Here is a 21,866-nt window from a genome sequence, read left to right as displayed (position 1 = left end):
GGGAAGGGTGGATGGAGGCCCCTCCTGCCTGTTCATCTGCTCCAGGCTGCTCTGCCATGCAAGTTCCTGTCTTGCTCGGGTCCCCTCTACACTTTGGGGCTCCTTGTGTTCTGTTGCTGTGGCCACCCTGAGGGAAAGAGCCCATCAAGCCAGGCACAGACCAGGCAGATCAGGAATGGAGGCTGTCTCTCCTGTCCTCTCCCTGCCCTGGCTCTCTCTCTTCCCTGCATTTCCTCCTCAGGGAGTCCCAGGTCCTTCTCTTGGCAGGTGATGAGGACTGTGGACAGAGAATCCACTGGCTGGAGTCTTTCCTTTCTAAATCCTGTTTAACATTGCTGCTTGCAAGGCTCCAGGGGTGGGGCTGGCGAGGGGCCAAGGTGGCGGAGGCCTTTAGGCCTGCAGCAGGGAAGCCAAGCTCAATAAAAGCCAATCGATGGCCAATCCAGCCCTGTGCAGGGCCCTGCTGAGCATGTGTGTGAGGTGGGGTTAAGGAGGGGGGACAGGCATCTGCCATCTGTGGTTCCCTCCTTGGTCCTCAGGTCTGCCCAGGGCTGCTGAGGAGGAAGTGGGGGTTACCTCCTGCCAAGGAAGTGGAGAGCCCTATCGGCCTTTTCACTGAGGAGGCATCCACAGGGCATAGGGAGGAATTACACTCAGCAGGGAGGCAGTTAAGCCCTTGTAGCTGGGAAACCAGCATTCTCAGGTTCCCCCAGACAGACACACTCACGAATGCATGCACACAAAATCACACTCCCTAAAGCCTTCTGCACTTCCTGGTCTCACAGAATCCCTCAGCATTACCTTTCCTTGGTTAGCTACAGGCACAAACATTCCTGCATCCTGATGCTAACAGGATCTTGTAACCACTGTCTCTTGACAGGTAAGGCAGCCCTTGTGGGATCAAGTGGGACAAGGCTGGGTACACCCCAGATACTCAGGTTACTGTCCCCCAGCCGGCCACCAGATGCTCTTATCAGGGTCCAGCCAACTGTTAGAGCTGCTACAAAGCTCTGCTAGTGCTGCTCCTGGGAAACAGCCCCTCCAGGAGGAAGAAAGCCAGCCTCGGTTCCTCAGGATCCTCGACGAGCAGACTGGGATTTGCAGGAGAGGGACCCAGGAGGCGGCAGGCCCTAGCACTGAGAGTTGTGCACTGCATTTTAATTGGACTGGAATAAAAACACGCAGGCCGTGTAAGTAATTAATCACTGGTAATTACTCCTCAGCGTCATCAAGTGGCACCAGCAAAATGGTGACTTGGGCTCTTTCAGACAAACCCACTGTGCAGTAAATAACGATGCTGAGTTCAGCACAGCCCCTGGCAGGGAACCCACCCTTCCATCTCTGGCCAGAGTCTCCTCCCTGTGCTCCCCTGGGTTCCTCTAGAGTCTCTACTCTTAGAGCGTAGAGGATCGCCCAGCTCTGAAAAGGTGGCTTCCGGGTTCACTGCTGAAAAGCCAGGAAGCAGGGCAAGGACAAAGATGCTTTTGGCCTCTGGGCGTTAGACTCTGGGGCTTGCCGCTCTACCCCCAGCTGTTAACTCTTCTGTGAAAGTGCCAACCTTTAAACAGGAGGCCCCAGCGCTGCCCCTCCCCACCCTCCCTGCAGCAGGCAGAGGACATGGGGGTGGCAGTCTTAAGTTCAGCTGTCACAAGCAGGAAATCCAGGAAGAAGCCGTGTGACTCCTTTCCTGTAGGAGCTGAGGCTGCCTGCTTCCCCCTCATTCTGGGAGGAGGAGGCTTGATGTGAGCAGGAGGTGGGAATCTCCTCTGAGGTCTGATGGTGGCTGCCTCCTCCAGGGCACTGACCGTCCCTTTCATCTGTGCTAGCTTTGTGGTCCACCTTTCCCTGGAGTCTTTCCACCTCCACTCTCCTCTACCACCAAGGGGCTGGTTGCCTGCCCCAATCCCCAGGGGAAGGGAAGAATAGATAGAGAGAGACCCAGGAGGACAGTCCCAAGGGGACAAGAGATGCCCTGAATGAGGAGGCAGCTGCTTGGGGCTGGTGAAGAATGTGGTGCTTCTGGGGCCTCAAAGCCCCCGACTCTTTTTGGCAGGTGTCTGGGCCTTAGCTCTGGGAAGTGAGTTTTGAGCCAGATGGCTGCCCAATGGGGAAGGAAGCATTTATTCCTGGAACAAATTTATGGCTCAGCACGGCTGTCCCACGAATCCTCCTCAAGCTCAGAGGAGCCCTGACAAATTGGTGGCCAGCTGATTTATCCCCATTATCAGGGCCGGGCTATAAGTCAAAAGCAACAGGCTGGGTGAGCCCGGCTCCCATCTCCGAATCACTGCATTCCTCAATTGTCAATTGGTTTCCAAAAGCCACTTTCCACCCCATCCCCCTTGTCTCTTCAATGCGGTGCCCATAGAGACTGATGGGCTATAAATCTCTTGTCCTAACAGCTAGAGGCCTCTCCCAGGGTTGTTTCCCCACGGGGCAATGTGAAGGAAATTCAGATGTGGGCTTGGGCCGCCCAGTCCTTCTGAGGGCACTGACAGAGAAGGGTCAGGGCTGGGGAGGGAGGGGCACCCCGGGCATTTTGTCCCATGGCTCCACAGTCACCTAGACAGATTTCTGCTTCAGGACCACCTGAGCAGGCCTGGGATCACTGATGACATTCTGGGCTGGCAGCCCAGGCCCACCTCAGGTCTGCAACAGGCTGTGGCCGAGGACACCTCAGCTGGCAGCCTCTCCTCGCCTGTGTGTGGCCTTGGCGTGGGGTCTGAGACCAACACCTTCCTGGGCTACTCAGTGTGGGGATGAGAGAACTTCCTCCTGTTCTCTGGAGGCAGCAGCATTAGTGTGTGAGGAGGACGGGAGGGCAGGGAGAGCACAGCTGGGCTGCCACGTGTACCTTCTCTTTCTTCTGCTTTGCGGCCTCCTCGGCAGACAGCAGGGACTTGTAGTAGGAGCTGCGTTCGGCGGTGAAGTGGACCTTGGAGAGCGCGTGCTCCACCAGCAGGACGGACAGGTTGGCACCGTCGATGTGCAGCCAGCCAATAAAGTTGCCGGCCTTGTCCATGCTCTCCACCTCCACCTCCACCTGGGACAGAGAGACAGGCGTAAGCCTGTGGGGGCCAGGCCTGAGTGTGCAGGGGCTGTGCCTGTGGGGAGGACAGCAGCGCCGAAGCCTTGGGCTCACAGGCCTTGGCAGCCGCTGCCAACCTCTGGGAACCCCTAGAACCCTTCAATTTCAGCCTCTCACGGGAACAGACACACCCCAAAACTTGACTCTCTTCTCAGAGCCCCTTCCCCTCCTTGCGGCAGAAAGCTACCGGGGCAAACGGGATTCTCCTTAACCTGAGAGAGAGAGAGAGAGCGCAGCTGAAGGTCAGGAGCAAGTGAAGAAGCAGGCAGAGGTCTTGGTGCCTCCCACTCTTCAGCACCCTCCCCAGCTCTGTGCTAGAAGACAGGCAGGTCCTTAGGGAGCAAGGCAACCCCTGGGGAGAGGGAGGCTGCTTTTCCTGGTAGAGCTGAATGAATTCGTGTCTAATGAAGGTAATTAAAGTGGTTGCATGAAAAGCAGGAGAGGAAAGGGGGAGAGGACAGGAGAGGCAGAAAGACGTGGGCAGGAAATGCATCAGCGCAAGGGCAGTGAGTGACAATCCCGCAGAAGGAGTGGCCAGAAGGGTGTGGGCTGTGGCTGAACCCCACAGCCCTCAAGGAATCTCCACGGGCCTCAAGGCCTCCTCCACTGACTGTCTCATCCCGAGGACCCAGGATCCCAGACCTAGCACTGACTGGTTTTCTAAAACGGCAGCCTCAGGATCGTGGCCCTCGTGGTAGCTGATCTGCTCCCACATCATGAAGGCCACGGCCCAGGATAAATTCCTTCTTTGATTTTCTCCTGACCTCTTTCTTTCCCTGCTAAAGGGGCCTATAAATGTCTTTGCTGCCAAATGTAAAAACTTGTATTAATTTAAATGCCTTCAAGCTCGATTAAGCAATAAAATGAATGTCTAAATACCTGGGAATTCTCGAGGTCGGAGCTGGAGCTAGTGACAGAAGGTTAGAAGGGATGAGGGATACTGGGTGACATGCCTCCCCAGAAGGACAAGGAGGTGGTCTGGGTGTGCAGAGAGAAGGTAGCGGGGAGGAAAACAGGCAGGGCCTGAGAGGCAGGACCCTCACTTCCTCCCATCCTTGAATACCCTCTGCGTCCTTGAGGCCCACATTTGATCCTTCAAGAGGAAATGCAGGTTCAATGACAACTGAAGTTGGAGTGTGGTATAGAAGGGGATGTGTGGAGTCTATTAGAGTTATTAACGAAAAAGAGGTAATGGAGAACATATAGGTCCAGTCCATGTTGATTCTCTAGGTGGCACTGGAGAAGTGTAGCTATTAAGGGACAGAGCTGAGAGCAGAATCCAGGTTTCCCCAATGCCTTCTCTACACTGCCTCCTGGCAGAAAAGACCCTCCCCCTCCCTAATACCCCCTTTCCACAGCCTTCTGTTTCAGGAGCAGCCCTTCCTTCCACTGCCATACCTCTGCCCCCTCCACCATCCAGGACCGTGGGACCCTGCAGCTCACTAGTAGAGCCTGGGCGAAAGTGCTGGCCCCAATTCTGGGCTGGGCTGACCCAGTGCCTGAATTCACGACAGAGTCCAGTGTCTGTGGGTGTTAAAACCAGTTTCTCCTATCTCTAATTTTGGCAACTAACCTACTGAAGGACCTACTCTTGTAGGAGAGAAGGGCAGGTGGGCAAAATCTGAGGTTGCTCAGGTTTCAACACCTTGGATCCACCTTGCAAATGCCCAGGGCGCTGGAACAAAGGAGAAGCTTGGCCACTGGAAGACTGAGCGCCTCCTCCAGTGGGAGGCCAGGAATGGGGAACAGACTGTCATGCCTGCAGGGGCTGGGGGAGGTGGCGGGGGTAGTGTGGTAGGGGTGGACAAGACCTGTGAGGGGCAAAATGATACATGAGAAGACTGTCTCTTGCTCATCTTAACTTGCCAAGCTTTATCAAACATGCTAAGGTCAAGAAGCAGCAGGTCCTAGAGGAATTCTGGGGAAGCTGAAGGAAGAACAGAGAGGTTGCTTGCCTTGTGTTTAGGGGCTCCTGGACACATGTCTGGGCAAAAGCAAACGAGGCTGGTACAGTTCCCAGCCAACACTGAGCCCAGGCCCACATCAGTTTCCGCATTCCCTGACCTCTCGTCTTCCACAATTTTAGTAGCCAAGTGTCCTTTCCCTAAAACCAAGGATGTCTGCCCTGCTTGGACACAAGGCCTCTCTCCAGGCCTGGCAGGCCACTAGACAGCTTGTGGTGGGCCAGTGTGGCTCTTAGCACTGGGTTGCTGGGGTTGGTGCAAGAACGTCAGAGATACGCTGCAGAGGCAACCAACCAGGCACGCACAGTTGCTGTCTATCCTGTGAGGTGCCAATGCTCAGACCCCAACCCACATGGCAAACCCCACATTCACACCTTGCTCTCTGAGGCTGCAATCCACATGCTCGCCTTTCTCCAGGGCTTACATGAGAAGGAACCCAGCAATGAGCAGCCATACCTGGGGCCAGCACTGCAGGGTGCAGCTGGGCTCTCCTGCGCAGGTGAGCACCAACTTCACACTTAACCAGCCTGTTGCCTGCAATCGATATGCTAACTTGGGCTTGACAAGTCCCTGGGCCCAGCCAGCCGCAGATGAAAGAAATCTCTGGCCTTGGGCACAGTGCTGTCACCGTATCCATCCTGGGTTGTAGAGGGCGATAAAGCTGTCGCCCATGGGGCTCTGTTTCCTTTTATTACAGCTGCCACAGCCACAGTAATTTCTCAATCAAACAAAGGCACTCGGGGAAGGTGGGCTGGCTCCTCTCTAGCCAAACCCCACGCGGTGTCTATCCTTCTCCACAAACCTCAGCCTGGACGAGGCTGTGGAATTCGGTGTGATGCTTCTCTAACTCTGGGAGAATTACGGAGATTGAAAGCAGAGGTTTAAGCAGGTTGTATGTGTGTGATCATCCTTTGATGTTTCTCTTTTACACTGACTGCCAGGAAGTTATGACTTAACTGTAACATTATGTGGGTCTATGTTTGTACAAGTATTATTTCTTTGTTCAACCCAAGGATTCAAATTTCTCTGACATTTTGTCTTAATTAAAAGATAGACACAGAGATATATACATACAGTTCAATTTTGTTATTTATGGTAATTTTGTTCTATAGAGAGAATTTGCAAATATTGAACCATTGCTCCTAGGGGAAATGCAGGTTTGGGTTCCTGTGAGCCTCTGGTCACAATATTTTCATCAAATCAATAAATAACCTTGTTCTGTGTTTCCGTTTAAAGACACCTTGTCTAATATGTGTTGCTGGCTCATTAACACTGAACTCATGGCCAACAGCACAATGACTCATGCCTGAATGAAGCTTATCTAACACACGTATCTTCTCCATAAGGCACATCCTAGTATTTCTGCACTCAGGAACACTAAACAGCACTTCAGCTCTATGCTGGGGGCCATTTAAGACTGTGAAACCACCAACAAAAAGCATGAAAAATGCAATAACATGATGCTAAATAGATTGTGAGAAGGACACTTGTTTATATCATCAGAGCTGAAACAAGAAGGCAGAGTGTTGTCTTGTTCTACTCTGTTCCACCTAAAATGGAAATGTGCCCCGCCAGATGACTCAATTTTTTTTGTCACTCTGTGCATGTCCACAAATGACTGCAAAAGTACCATGAGTATTGATTTTGGGGTTACAAAAATAGATTTTGGTGAATTTGCAAATATGTAACCGGTGAATAATGAAGATCGACTGTATACTGTATAGACACACAGAGTTAATTCCCACAAGTTGCCTCAAACTGGAGACTATAAAGAGACATGTCTCACAAGTTGCCTCAAACAGAAGACACGTTAGGGGAGGCTCATTCCTGTAAATAGACAAGAAATTTCTTCTTGTCCAACTGGCTACTGCAAGCATTAAATGAGATCCTACTGGTGGAGTGTTGTGTAATTTGCAAACTGCTATAACATAGCCACTCATCTCTTGGGCATGTTGGAGTGTTTCAGGAAGAGCTCTGGACTCAATAGCTTCCATAGGAGGCCTCCTATAATGGCAGGTGACTTTAGGCCTTAGGTGACTTAGGTGACTACCACAGGCTGCTAGAAGGCTGGGAGCAGGCTTCGTATGAGAGCATGCACTGGCGTGCACATGTGGGTGGATATGGCCTTGAGGGCACCAGAGTATGTGTGTGCATGTACACAAGCAGCATGGGTGAGGGACAGATGAGGGCTCTCCTCTTGATTCCCCTCTACTTAGTGCCCATGCTGAAGCTGAGACCTAGGAAGACACATGGTTCTGGGGGAGGGGGGTACCTCCCGAGAGACTATAAGAAGGGGTAGGTGGTGCCACACTGAGGAAGGGGCTTGGTGGTAACTGGTTAAGAAGCGAACAGCCTAGAGGCTTGAAGGTCAATGTGACTTTCAGATGTTGACAGCCATTGCAGTCTGCCTCACTTGCAGCCCTGCTGGTCTGCCAGCATCTCTTGCTCTCTGCTCTTGATGCTGGCAGAGTGGGTGGGGATTTTGAGGTTGCTGAATACCTGGACTGCACCTTTGCCCGCTTCAAGGCCACTTTCTCCAGGAAGGCTTCCCTGATCCCTGGCCTACCATGAATCACCCTCTGAATGGCTATGGGTTCACCCTCCCTTTGGCACTTGTGGGGCAGTGTACAGCATGGAGGTTATGAGTGTGGACTCTGGCTCCAGACAACCTAGACCTGCATGAATTCTGGGGTGCCACTTAAGTTCTCCGTGCCTCTATTTACTGTAAAACTGGGATTGCAACAGCATCTACCTCAAGGATGTTATGATTAAATGAACTAATATAAATATGTTAAACACTTAGAAAAGTGCTTAGCACATAAATGCTTCAACACGATCATCATAAATTATTTACTTCCTGGTAGGGGCAGTTATTTCATTTCTAAATGTCTTCATTCTCCAAGTAGACTGTCAGCTCCATGGGGAATGAAGCTTGTTCCAGACTGTGAAATTTCTCCAGAGCTGAGCACACTGACTGGGCCATGAGGTGGCAGAAAGAGCATGGATTCTGGAGTCAGATATCAACTCCTAGTCCTAGCTGTGAATTTTTGGGTAATTCACTTGACCTCTCTTAGACTGTTTCCTTAATGGTAAAATGAGGAGGGGTCCTGTGCACTGAATGAGGTAACAAAACTGCTTCCTCTTCCCTTCAACAAATGCCAGTGATGCCCTGGTGGGATGGTTACATTCAGCAGCTGTCCTGCTTTGCTGAGCTGTATACCTCTGATGAGAAGGGTCTTCTCATCAGAAATGGCCAATCCCTGCTTAATGAGCTCCTTTATTCTCCCTGACTCTGAAAGCTTTGGGTTTCTTACACCCGGGGAGTCCTCCCATAAAATACCGAGTGAAGGTAAGGCAAGTGGGGTTGATAGGATGAGCTCAAGTGTGTGACTGTCCCTGTACCACCTGCACAGATCTCTTTCTCTTCAGTGGAGGTCTTTCCCCATCACAGGGCCAAAGCGGTGGGTGCTGCCAGCCAGCCATGCCCTGCAGGAGAGCAGCTTGACGCTGGACCTGGCCTGACTGTGGGCTAGGGCAGCCAGTGGGCCCTGCTGCCTCACAGTGGGATGCGTCCTCCTGCTCCCAAGCACATTAATGTGCCACTAATGAAATTGTTCTGGCTTATTTACCAAAATAATACAAACGGCACAGGCTGTTAATTTCCATGTCTCCTAATTACCGAGGAAGAGCTCCCCATGCCCAGGCAACACACATACCTCAGTGATCACCCAGCCGAGCTGTGGTCTCACCCTTCCCAGGGATGAGGAAGGGGAGAAGGGGGAGGAGAAAAGAAGAGCATGGAGCAGCCCCCAGCTCCGTGGCTGAAATCAAACAGGGAGGAAGGGGGTGGCCAGGAACTTGTTTCATTTCCTGCGGCCCCTTTCTGAGCAGTCTCAGTGCCCTGGGCTCCAGAAATATACACTTGGTCCCTGTCCCCACCCCAAACTGTTCCTCTTCTCCCCATTGTCTGGATTCTGTCAGCTCCTTCAAACAGAAACTACTTCAGTCAAACAGGCAGTGGGGACCAAGTCCTTCTTCTCTAAGCAGTGAGGCATATTCTTGGCCTGGGGTACAATGCAGGGCTGAGGGGTCTGGAGAAAGGAAGAGAAGTGAAAGCCAAGCAATGGATGATGGCTTTAGAAATGTCAACATTCTCAACTTCTTCTAGCCCTCTGCAATTAGACTTCAGATTCTGAAATCTTTCCTAAAGAAAGAAGGGTTTGGGTGGGGGGAGGGAGAGAGTGAGCGTGTGCATGCATGTGGTAAGTGTGGGGAAGATTATTTAAGAACTCAGCTTTCAAACCACGGAGGAAATTCTGACTGCCCTGGGGGTTGATTTAGCTGTGTCTGTCCTTAACTCGCCTGGAGCCTGCAGCCAAGCTGGATGCCTAGTGCTTCCAAGTAGGCGCAAAGCTGAAGATCCAGGTCCCTCTCCTAAAGCCTCCTCCAGGTCATGGTGAAGTTGCGGGGAGGGTGAGGCAGGAGAAGGTGCACTGGAGGCTGCTTCTGGTAAGGCTGGCTTAAATAAGGGAGCCGAGGGCACTGGGGGCAAAATAATTAAGAAATGGAGACTAGAGAAAGACAGCAGGGGGATGCACATTCCCCTTGATGACTCAGGGCACCCAAAGGAGAGCGTTCACACAGGGGATTTACTAGCAATGGGGGGAGGACAGGGAGACCCCACACACATACAAGCCTTTCCCTTTTTACTTTCCAGGAGGATGGAGAAGAGATACTGTCTTCCCCAAGTGCACAGGCATTACTGCGGTGCACAATGCCTGAGGCAGTACAGAAAATTACTGAGCCTCAGCCAACCTCAGAGCCCTGGGTCGCGAGGCTGCAGGTTGCCTGAAAACAGCTGTGGAGGATGCTCCCGTACCAAGGAAGGTGGGCTGCCTCAAGCAGGACAGGCAGGTCCCAAGTAGAAAAGAGCCCAGCACAGGGCGCCACTGCCCTGAGGCATCTGGGAAGGAAGAGTCACTGCACAAAGTGGGGTGCTGGCTGTAAGTTCTTCCAGGTAGCAGGGTGGGGCTGCTCAGGGCTACCTGTGGGAAGGTGACATCAGAGTCCCCACGGACAGGCTTTAAGAGGCAGAATTCTCCATCATTTCCACGTGCTGTCTGGCCATATTCCTGCTTTCAATATTCCGAAAGCAACCAGCAACAATCACAGCAAGCGGCCTGGATGGGAAGAAGGAGCTGAGGAGCGGAGAAAGGCCCTGGGCTAGAACTGTGATCCAGGTGCCAATCCTGCCTCTTATGGGCTGGGCACACTGCACCTCTCTTTGGGCTTAGTTTCTCCATCTGGGAAATGAGAGTTGAACAAAGTTTCTAAGGTTCTCTCTGCTCTGCATTCTCTGAGGTCAGAGGATGGGGGCAGCAAAGCTGACAGACTGTGCCTGCAAGCCAACAGGAGAGATGAAAAGCAACAGTTCCACAGGAGAGAAGGGCAAGCAGGGAAGCCCCATTTGCTAACGATCAAGTCCTGTAGGAGAACTTGCAGGGGGGCGCGGGAAATGGAGAGAGGGGAACTGAATAATGACTCAGAGCCTAAGGTACTCCAGCCTCATCCCAACCCACTCATCCTGGCTGCAGCTTTTTTCAAGAATGTGAGTAGTGTTCTGGAGTAACCAGCGTGTAGCTTGGGTCCTTTCCTGCCATGCAGTGGTAGCCTTGCCCAAGGCTGGGTTTTCTACCATCACTGATGCTGCGTGAAGGCTGTAGCATGCTGCCACAGCCAGAACTGTGAACTTGAAGAGACACCTCACCTTAACACAGTAACAGTTTAACACAGCCAGCTCATCCCCTCCACTCCTGGTCACACACAGCCACACCGACTTCTTTCAGAGATGATGAACGTTAACAATGCAATTAATAAGGCGATGCTGTGGAAGGCGAGAGGTTGTGCCTATGCAATACCTCCTGGGTCTCGTTACCATCTGCAACCGTGGGGAGTGGGCTGGCTAGAGACAGGCAGCAGCATGGATTTTCCATGTGCTACTGGGGCAGTGTGGTTCTGATCCCCACCGACGCCTCTGCTCCTAATCCCCCATCACCTCCAGACCAGGTAACTCTTTCAAGCGCAGCCCACAGAGTGGATTGCTTTTCTAGAAAACCTCTTTTCTGGCATTGGAGTGCTAGGAATGCCTGGAAATCAGGCCTGGGCTGGCACACCAGCAAGAGGGGCCAAGAGGCTCCTGAAAAGGAAAGGCCTGTGCTGTGGGTGAGCTGGCTCTAGAAGCTCAGGGTGGCTTTCTCTCCCTCCTGGAATGCCTTTTCCCTACCTCAGGGATGAGGGGTGGGATGGTAGGGGTAGGGGGGCAGCTTCGGTCCTGCCTGAGGCAGTGAGGCAGCAGCCACTGCCATCAGCGTCATCTGGGTCTGCTGGGAAATGCAAACCTGCTGACTCCAGGCCTTTGCGAGCGCTAACACAGTTTACAAACTGACGCAATCTGTTCCTTTGGTGCAGGCAATAAGGAAGCAGACTGTTCATCTTCCTAGGAAAAACCCGTGCTGGAAGCTGGAGGGAGATTTAACACTCTTCCCTGAGGCTGGTGCCAGGGATGTGGCTAGAATCAGGGGGCCCTCATTCTGTCCCCGACCCGTCTTCCCAAAGGTCTCCCAAGCCAGAGGCAGGGTCTGGAATGCCTTCTGAGAGCAGGCATGCCTGAATGGCACAGCTCCTCCTCATGTTCCCAGTTGACGTGAAGGGCAGTCCCAGGCAAAAAACCAAGAGAGAAGGCTGCCTTCCATTCGGTGCCTCCGTTCTTTATCTTGAACACTGGTTTGGGCCATGGAGTCAGCCGCAGTGGCCCATGTTCTCCCAGGCCCAGCCAAAGAACCTCTATGGCTTTAGAGCTGTACCCAAGCCCTAAAGGGATGGAGCTAGGGGTGTGAGAAGACAGTTGGCCTCTTTTCTTGGGGAAAATCGGTGTATGACCTATGGAGTAACTGCATGAGGTTATTAAATCTCTGACTTGGTCTGAAAGTAACCAAATGTTGTCCAATCAGGTCAAGTTCACGTGTCAGTTCCCCTCTGCAGGTACCTGTACCTATATAACTGACCTCAAGGCCTGCTGTGGGATGGTACAGACCCCTGCCCTGTTCCCAGGCAGGAAGTAGCTGACCTGTGACCCCCTCAATGGGGCCAGTCCGCTCTGCTTTGTGGACCTTGATTCTCAGGCTCCTATACCTGAACCACAGTGGGTTTCCCACGGAGACCCACACTTTGCTGTTAAGAAGCATTTAGCATCCATGATTACTTCATTCCCTTCCATCCATCTTGCGGAAAAAGAAATGAACTTGGCTCCAGATCACAACCTCTTCTGCTTCCTCAGGTACCCATTTCCATCAGTTACCTCTTTCTGTCATCACCTTCCTGATTTCCTTTTTCACCAGCATCTAACTCTTCACCTGCAAACATCTTGCCCATCTTAGCAAGTCTTGCTTTGACTCACATCCCATCAAGTCTACCTCTTTCTCTTTACCCAGAGAGTACTCTGCACATTGCCAGCCCCTTTTCACTTCTGTAGCCAATGCAGCTGGCTACCAGTCAGTACTCCAGTGTCACTATTACTTCAAAGACCTGTTAATTGCCATTTAAATAATTTCTTCTCAGATTTAATCATTTTTGACCTTTTAAATATCTGTAAAAGTCAAGCACCCCCTTTCCTTTTGGAAACTTTCTTTTTTTAGGCCTGTGTTTCCCAATCTTGGCTTTTTCTCCCTGCTTTCTTAGTAGCAATTGTGAATTCTTCCCCAACAACATGGCCCTTGAATATGAACGTTCCCCAGGGGCTATTTTAAGCTGTAGACAGTCCCTGCATCCCACTGCTCTCTGAATTATAGAACTCAACTTTCGCCTCTAGTGCAGTGCTCACTTCAGAATTCAGCTCCACCAGGCGAATCTCCAATGTAATGAGTCCCATTCTGAATCTCTCACCTTCACTATGAAACCTGTTCTTCCACCTCCATTTCTCATCCCAGGCCGCAGCATGAGTAGCACAGGAATCACCCCTGGGCTCCACAGGTAGGTCCGCACCAATACACACTGATTCTACCTCAGAAATGGCTCTTGGATTCTTCCCCTCTTTTTTATCCTTATTGCCATGCCCAGCTTTGAGTAACAGGTCCCCCACTGCTGTCTCTGTACCAGACTTGTCTCTAAGGACCCCTCCATGATACTGGAGGGTGTGCTTCATCACAGGCAGTGCAGCACCATGGTCAGATGCAGGCTCTAGGGCCAGACCACCTCCTTCTGGGCTTGCTCTACTACTTACTGGCTTAATCTAGAGTGGGTTTTTTTTTTTAACCTCTCTGGGTCTAGGTTTACCTTGTGGTCAAATGGGTATAATAATGAATGCTACCTACCTCAAAGGGCTTCAGTGAAGAGGAAGTGAACTGATTCAAGTTAAACACTTAAGGAGAGTCTGGCGAATAGTAAGTGCTCAATAAATGTTGCTACTTAAAAAAAAAAAATTTCCCAATCTGATCACTTCACCCTTCTGCTGAAATCCTTTCCTTGTTCTCCACTGATGTTGGAATTCCTCAGTACAGCACAGAATAAGCGCCTCAGAGCTGGGCTCTTCCTGCTCTCAAGTCCTGCCACTGCGGCCTTCATTATTTTGCTTTAGTCAGGCCACACAACTCCCAGCTCCACAGACAAGTTGCATGGTTCCAGGCCTTGGCACATGCTATTCATTTTGGCTGGAATGTTCCATCCTATGACTTCACCTGTAAACTCCTACCCAACTTACCCCTTGATTCTGCACAGATGTGATTTTATTTGAACCACTCCATTACTTATCTGGGTAGGGCTTGTTCTCACAGCATTTTGTTCATATCACCATGACAGTATTACAATGGGCATTTATTAATGGCACCTGGTGGGCGTTCAATAAATAGATGAGGAAAGGCAAAAGATTCTAGCTTCTCCAGATCGCCAGCAGTGACGTGGGAGAAGGAAAGTCCCTGGACAGAATACTACCTTTGGGTACATGCATGGCACCAAACTGACTAGAGAAGGCCTATTTCAAGAACTCCTCTAAGGTGAGAGGACCATCCCTCAGCTGCCCCTGCCACAACAAGCATGCTTGTGGGACCCAGAGGGGCAGAAACTGGCTTCAGTCAGTGAGGCCAGCAGTGATGACTCAGAGGCAGCACAGCCCAGACGCCATGAACAGAAGGGGCTGTTTTGCACTTGGCTTTGCCTGTACTGACTATAACTGGAGTGAGGATGGCCTCCTCTGTTTATCCAGGCAGGAGTGCAGGCAGCAGCCGTGTGTGCCTCCCTCTGGTCTCCCACGCATCCACCACCTCCTCACCACCCATCCCTCAGCAAGGAAGGGGTGAAGAGCAAAAGTGGACATGAGAGAGCCTAGGAAGAGCTGTGAGGATAGGGCATGAGCTAACGATGTTGAGCAGAGGTGGGAGGTGCGGTGAGGCCACAGATGCCATGAAGCCTGGACCCCCGGAGCCCAGACCACTGTCTAGCGTGAAGCCCTCCAAGCAAGGGATTAGGTGGTGCTGGTCAGGCCACAGTGACCTCAGGAAGCATCTAAGTACACGGGCTGAGACGGCTGGAAGCTACAAGTCACCCGCCAGGTGCTGGTCTCGAGCCCTCTGGAACAAGGAAACCTTTGAGGAAAGGCAGTTGCTGTTGGGTTTGAGGGAATCCGGGGCTTAGATTGGGATGCCAACCCCTAGCTCAATCCCTTCAGAGTTCTCAAAACTGGGCTGTGGGTGTGGAGGCCAAAAGCTGCCAGGATAAGACAGGAGTGTCCCATGTCGGGGTGGGAAGGGGACGTGGAGCACCTTCTCTTTTACCATCTGATTTCTTGGCAAAAGGGACACAGACACCAATCCCTCTTGCAGGCCAGAAGAAGGCACCAGAGAGAAAAATCTGTTTGAACAGATAACTGAACAGAGATAATTCTATACTCTCAGCTAGGGATCAGGAAATTTACTTGTTTCATAAAACTGAATATAAGAAACACCAAACAATTTCAACCAAACACATGCCCATCCCTCCCTGACTAATGTTTGATTAATTGCATGAAAGGCACAGCTGAAAGCACCAGAGGGTGAAAGGAAGGGACTCCCTTGCCCCTTCTCTTTCCTTTTGTCCTCACGCCTCTTTTATCATTAGGCTGGCTTGAAGGTACCATCCCCTCTGAGGCAGTCCTATGCCCCTGTACATAACTCACTCCTACCTGTCCTTAAATCTACCCTGCCTCCATGTGCCAGGCAGAAAGCCTGACACAGGCCTGCTTTCCTCACCAAGCCATGCATAGCATATGCTGAGTACAATGGCCCAGAGAAGGCAACTTTTTCTGATCCACACAAAAGCACCATTGCAGGGAGGCAGCAGCCCCGTTAACCTACACTCCAGATCGGACACAGAATAAAAAAGTCCAAGCTTCTCCTCTCACCCGACTAAGGAGCTGCCTTTAGGCACGGTAGAGAGAAGATCTGGACACTGTGGGGTACTGTGCATGTTCCCAAACTGTTTCAAACCTATTATAACCCAGCAAGGAAAGTGAAGAGCCTTTGAGATGATGCTGAGCCCCTGAGCCTGGTCTCTGAGCTCCTGCAGCACCAGTGCTAGAGGGCTATTCTGCATTCACCCTCCTATGCATAGGACAACTGGATTCTTGCTCGGTATGACCTGGGGGGCCCAGGATTGCTCTGGCCTCTCAGGAATGCAAAGAAAAGCCTGTGAGTAAAAGCTACCAATTATAAGGTTTGAACACATACACGTGAAATAAGGATAAATGCAGCATGTCAGAGGCTGGATCAGCCTGGTTAATGATCCTGGCCCATGCCCTCTTCTGTGTGGAGGTTGGGTTTCCTCACTGCTAGTTTTTTATTGCTAATGACAATTAAAATATGGCATGGCTTACACCCTCAGAGTGGAGCTCTAATGTGCCGCAGCCCTCTCAAACTTCTAGTGCAGGGCTGCAGTTTGTGACCTAGAAGCGTATAGGTCACAATGAGCAGTGCTGCCTCTGGCCTTCCTCATTCTGCTGTGGGACCCAGTGGTCCTTGCCTAGCCCGGGCATCTTGACCTCACAGCTTCTCCACACAGGGACCACACTCCTTCTTCCACTTTACCCACTGCCCAGGACAGGGGCTCTTGATGTTTTTTGGGCCTTGTGATCAGCTCCTAAAAGTTCTCAAAGCTACTGCAATGAGATCAGAGGTGAGATACGGAGAAATATTAGTGATGGGAAAGAACAATCTGTAGGATGGGTCAGCAGCATGGGTGTTGATGTGACTCTCTGCCCATCTGCTTGACAGGTGCCAGGGTTTCATTAATTTCAATTATTGTTCTCTCTCCACTTCAAACCAATGTCCCAAATACAATTCAGTTAACAAGGTCATAGGATGCAGCGGGTAGTCCCTCAGCCCTACTATTTGCCCAGCCTGATTCTGCCCTGTTCTCAGGCATGAAGTAGCTGTCTTGTGACCCCCCAGTGGGGCCAGGGTGGCCTCATTCTCCCTGCTCCACCTCCCAATTCTGTTGTGCTAAGCAGAATTCCACTGATACATGCACTGCTTTCCAGGTAGAAAGCACTCCTCCAAGGGACTTGTGTCCTGAAATGGAGAGAGGAAATGAAGATGCTCAGTGTCTCTTGCTAAGATGTCCCAGAAGTCACAATTGAGCTTTTAAAGAGACTCTCTTTGACTTTGGAGGAAGAAAATGGACCCCACCCTTGAATAAGAACAGCTGCCTCCTTGGATAGAGGACACCTGGATGCCACTCTTCCCACCATGGACTTCTTGCCACAGTGCCCTCAGAAAAAGCTTTGAGACTCCTGCCACTACCACCCCACCCCTTGGTGTAAATACCATTTAAGCAATGTGATTTCTTTTAGTGCTCTCAGGAGTTGCTCTCAATTGCCCACTGCTCCTGAGCTGCTGCCTAGAGGCAGCAGGCAGGAAAATGCAGAGTGGGAAGTTAAGGAGCAGGGAGGAGGAAGGGAAAGGCCAAGCCCCATCCTTTATTTTAAGCAGGTGCTTGTGAAGACACTGCAGAGAAGACAGGAAAAAATAAAAAAGGACTCAGAGGAGATTCTCAACATCTTGTATCTTCTCAAAGAGAGAGCATATTCAATGGTGTCATGCTTCCATGTCACCAATCTCATTTCCTCTGACTCTCCTTCACGGACCCTCTGCTCGGGCCCATTTGATCTGCTTGTTGTGTGAGCTGCCCAACCCATCTCCTACAGCCCTGCCAGTCCCTGATATCATGATCCTGCATCATGGCTCAAAGGCCAGACAAGCAGCAGTTCCCACATGCCAACGAGGGAGGCAGAGCCTACTTAGAAGGAGATCTGTTCATCAACCAGTAAAGGAGTGCTAAGCCATCACCTTCAGGAATGTGTTATCAAGGAGTGCATAATGAAAATAGCTGCAACTGCTTGCAAGGGGCAACCCACACCCACTATTTTTGTCTTCCAGGAAGCCTTCCCTGATCCACTCTTCCTAACAAGTAACTCCATCTCAGCATTCATGTTGTCCTATATCCACTTGCTCTTGGTAATCCATTACCTCTTACATGTTAAGCCCTCTGAACGGGCTATTTTCCTGTTTGTTTGAAATTCAGCCCCAGTCCCCACAGCTGGGGCATGTGCAGCACGATTCTATACAGTGCTTCATAAAGAGAACGTGCTGGATTCCTGGGGGAGACTGTGCTTGGCAGGGCTCTTTTGTTTCTGAGCAGCACCTTCTGTGTGGCTACATTCCTGGTTGCTGTCCAGAGCTTTCCTAACAAAGACAGCTTCCAAGGCCAGACAAACAGCAGAAAATGCAGGTTAAACCTGTACCACAGTACAATGTACACTGCAAGGAAGGATGCTTGTGGTTCAGCACTGCATCTCCAGAAAGACAGCAGGGCTAGAGAAGGACTGGGATGCCTAGTTGAGCTGATGAAACATATGACAACATTCAAAAAATGATTAGGGTTCCTCAAAGTGAGAAGACACATGCTGAGAGAACGTGCATGTATAAAAATCAGTAAGAGTATGTAAAGAGACCTAACATTCACTTTAATCAACTGACCAAGAAATGGGTTTTTGTTATCTTCTAAGCAGAAAAGCAGTGTATTAGGCACTGCAGTAGGTCTAAAAGGAGAAAGAATTCACTTCTGTCTTCAAAGAGCCTATGATTTAGATGAGAAGACACGATAAAGCCACATCCTGTCAGTCAATGACAAAATGCCATGTAAAACACATGACTGCTGAGTGGTACAGGCAGCAGGTACTAGGGGGGTTCAAGGGAGAGAGCCAGCTCTGAGCACTGAAGAGTCGGGAAACTCTTTCAGGTAGGATCGGACCTTAAAGGATGGGACTTCACAGGTGGGGAGAAAGGCAGACATGTTCCAGCATAGGGAATGTCTAGGGTCACACTTTAGAAATAGTGCATAAGTGGCAGGGTAGAAGAAGGAACGAGGGTAGAATTTTGGGACAGAAAGCCATGCTGAGGTCAGTGGAGGTGCAAGTAGACATTAGAGAAACACAGGGGATGACGGGGAGAGCAGAAGCCAGGAGAAGGTGCAAGCAGCTCAGAGGAAAAGCTGGAGAGAGCTGACTTGAAGGAGGCAAGGGGAACAGTCAGAGCCCACCCACCTGCTGAGACAGATCTGGGATGGAGGAATCAGGGGCTCGTTTTAAGGAAGGAGGGGAGGGAAGGAGGGACGGAACGAGAGGAACCTGAACAACATGTATAAAAATCCTGTGATGGCTGGGACAATGACATGGGAAGAAACGATGCATGTGGAAGCTTGTGAATGGACCACGCTGAACTAGAGTCAGAATGTTTACAAGAGCGATCAAAGGAGTCAGAAAGAGGAGAAAAAGGCTGAAGGCCCAGCCTTTACCAGATGTGGTCAGTTGCATGAATTTTCAATCCTTCTCTGCATAAAAGAGAAGCAAAATGCTTTGTGCCTGGTCCTGCCTTCACCTACCTGCCTCTAGTCCAACATTTTCCTCTTGATTTCAGGGTGATATCCATTGGCAGAACTGCACAGAGGTACCCAGTGAGAGCTCTGCAGCCAGACTATCTGAGTTCAAATTTAGCCTCTGTCATTCAGGGACCTGGAGGGAGTTATTTTAAGACTTTGTGCTTCAGTTTCTTCAAGCTGTAACATGGGAGTAATAAAGCTGAACATCTCCCTCACAAGGTTTAAATGAGTTAATATATATCAAGCTCTTAGAACAATAAGAACTCAATAACTGTTGGCTCATCTCATTGTGCTAAGCACATGTAGTGAGAATAGAAACGTATGTTGAGTGTACCTAGGTCACAGAGTGACTGAGCTCTGTTGTTCTCTAAGAGAACACTGCAGGCCTTTGGCTGATGCATAGCCCAGCTTGTTTGCCTAGCATTGGCAAGGGGTCAGGTCTCTGTGATTTCTAGAACTACATGGGAGCTTTCCTCTGAGAGAGGGCAGGGTGTGGTGCACTAGAGGTTGTGAATCCTGGCCTGATAGCCAGGCTAAGGGACTAGTCCTTTGGCAGATGCTGCCTGCCCAGCCCCGGCCTGAGCACTGGTCACTTTTAGTACCTGCAGGGAAATGTGGATTTGTGTCTCTAGTCTCATTTCCACCACCTCCTACTTGCCTTATACTACAGGGACTCTTTGATCTGGGTTGACTGATCTCTGTGTTCCCTCAACACACACTGAAGTTTCACATCTCTGTGCCTTTGGACACACTGTGTGTGGTAGAGATCTATCTCCCTGGCTCCATTCTCTCCTTTTTCTGTTCCTTTTATTGCACGCATCAGTATGGTCAGCTGAAAGACTACAATCCCCAAGTCTCGTTTCTCACTGGCCACACTAGCGAGATTCGGCAGAAATTTCTTGGTGGGACTTCTAGGAAAGCATTTGCTATCTTTGTGCTTTCTTCCTGTGTTTTGGCTTCCTGACTGGAAGGATGAGGTAAATGGCTAGAGATCTGTAGACACCTTGGACCCTGAGAATGTAAGCCATGTGCTAAGAAATGCTGAGCAGGAGAATGAAGGGGCCTGGATCCCTGCTGATACCAGGTGCCACTGTATTGGTTCTGAACTGCCCACCTCTGGGCTTCCTATGAGAAAGAAGTAAACTTTAATCTTGTTAAATGAATGCTGTTTTTGGTCTATATTACCAGTGACGAAATGCAATTCCTAATGGCTGCATTTGAATCTCTCACTGGAATTCATGTCCTTCCTCTCCCCTTGGCTGGGCAGATGTCTAATTCTTATAGATTCAGCCTCGGCAGTCCTTCCTCCAGGAAATCTTTTCTGAAGCCCCGGTTGTGCACCACAGAGTATATAAAGGAGTCCCCCTTATCTGCGGTTTTCCTTTCCACAGTCTCATTTACCCGTGGTCAACCGCTGTCTGAAAATATTAAATGGAAAATTCCAGAAATAATTCAAAGTTTTAAACTGTGTGCCGTTCTGAGTAGCGTGATGAAACCTCTTGCCCTCCTGCCTGGGACGTGAATCATCCCTCGGTCCAGCATATCCAGGCTGTAGATGCTACCTGCCTGTAACTCACTTAGTAACCCTCTCCCTCTCTGTAACCAAATCGACTGTCATGGAATTACAGTACTTGTGTTCAAATAACTCTTATTGACTTAATACCCCAAAGCACAAGAGTAGTGATGCTGGCATATTGTTATAATTGTTCTGTTTTATTATTATTATTAATCTTATACCTTATATATAAATTATATACATGTATATATAGGAAAAAAACACTGTATACGTCTAGTTTGGCACCGTCTGTGGTTTGAGGCATCCACTGAGGGTCCTGGAATGTATCCCCTGTGGATAAGGGGGGACTACTGTACCACCCTGTATTCTCATTGTTGATGAGCTCATGAGTCTGCCAACTCCTTGATGGCAGAAAATAGAGCTTGATTTTGTGGCAGAAAACTATTTGACTTTGTGGTCCCAACTCCTAGCATGGCGCCTGACACACAGTAGAAGGTCAGTGCATGTTTGCTAAATGAATCGAATGAAATGGAAATACAGATGCCAATCACTGGTACTTATCTATTGATTTGTCTTTGCTTTTAAGAATGTTTGATTCAAAGAACATAAAGGGAGGATAATCTCAGAGAAACAAGGCCCTTTTTTCTTTTGTTACTGATCCAAACGCAGTCCATGGCATATAGTATCTGGGGCAAAGGCTGGCTCATTATGGCTGTGCCCTTCCAGCTACTGCCCCTGAACACAGGTTCTGTCCAACAGCCAGGCTTGGCAGGGGATAGATCATAAATGCTCGAGGCAAGAGGCTCTGCAGTTGTCCAGTTCCACATCTGAAGGAAAGACCAATAGCTCCTTGTTACAGGGAAGAGGAAGAGAATTAACACTTATGGAGTATCTGCTGTGTGCTACACACTGAATTAAGTTCACAAAGACATGCATGTTGTTTTACTTAATCCTTATAACCATTTTGTGAAGTGGTTGTTTTAAGTCCCATTTTACTAATAAAAAAATGGAGGCTTAGAGAAGAACATGCCCAAGGTCATTTGATCAATGGAGAGGCTAGAATTTGAACTCAGTCCTGCCTAATTCCAGAGCCTGGCTCTTGTCACTAGTCAGCGGGCAGCATGATTCTGCTGACATCTGGGAGCAGCACACTCCCAGATGTCTAAGTTTTTGAGACAGCCGAGGTAGAGGCTCTGGCCCAGCGAGTGGGGGATGAAGGCATGCTGAGAAAGGCCAGGAAGCAGACCCAGGGAGAGGCATCTGTCTTCCTGCTGGCCCTGGTTGCTCTGTTCTTGGGCCAAGGAGTGATGTGTCAGTATAAAGGAAAAAAGTCATT

At 50.2% G+C, this 21,866-nt stretch overlaps 1 protein-coding gene across 1 annotated transcript in view; it reads right to left on the bottom strand.

Annotated features, from left to right (window-relative positions):
• The window catches only part of SND1 (staphylococcal nuclease and tudor domain containing 1), a 437,174-nt gene that overhangs the window by 15,069 nt on the left and 400,239 nt on the right, over nucleotides 1–21,866 (bottom strand). Inside the window, exon 17 of the mRNA XM_004046157.5 lies at nucleotides 2,855–3,043. Coding sequence (XP_004046205.1) covers nucleotides 2,855–3,043 — 189 coding nt within the window. The remainder of the gene's footprint in view (nucleotides 1–2,854; nucleotides 3,044–21,866) is intronic.

The sequence above is a fragment of the Gorilla gorilla genome, chromosome 6 (genome assembly GCF_029281585.2).
Source record: "Gorilla gorilla gorilla isolate KB3781 chromosome 6, NHGRI_mGorGor1-v2.1_pri, whole genome shotgun sequence".
Lineage (NCBI taxonomy): Eukaryota > Metazoa > Chordata > Mammalia > Primates > Hominidae > Gorilla > Gorilla gorilla.
The sequence above is the reverse complement of the archived record's forward strand: the minus strand, read 5'-3'. Positions and strand labels throughout refer to the sequence as shown.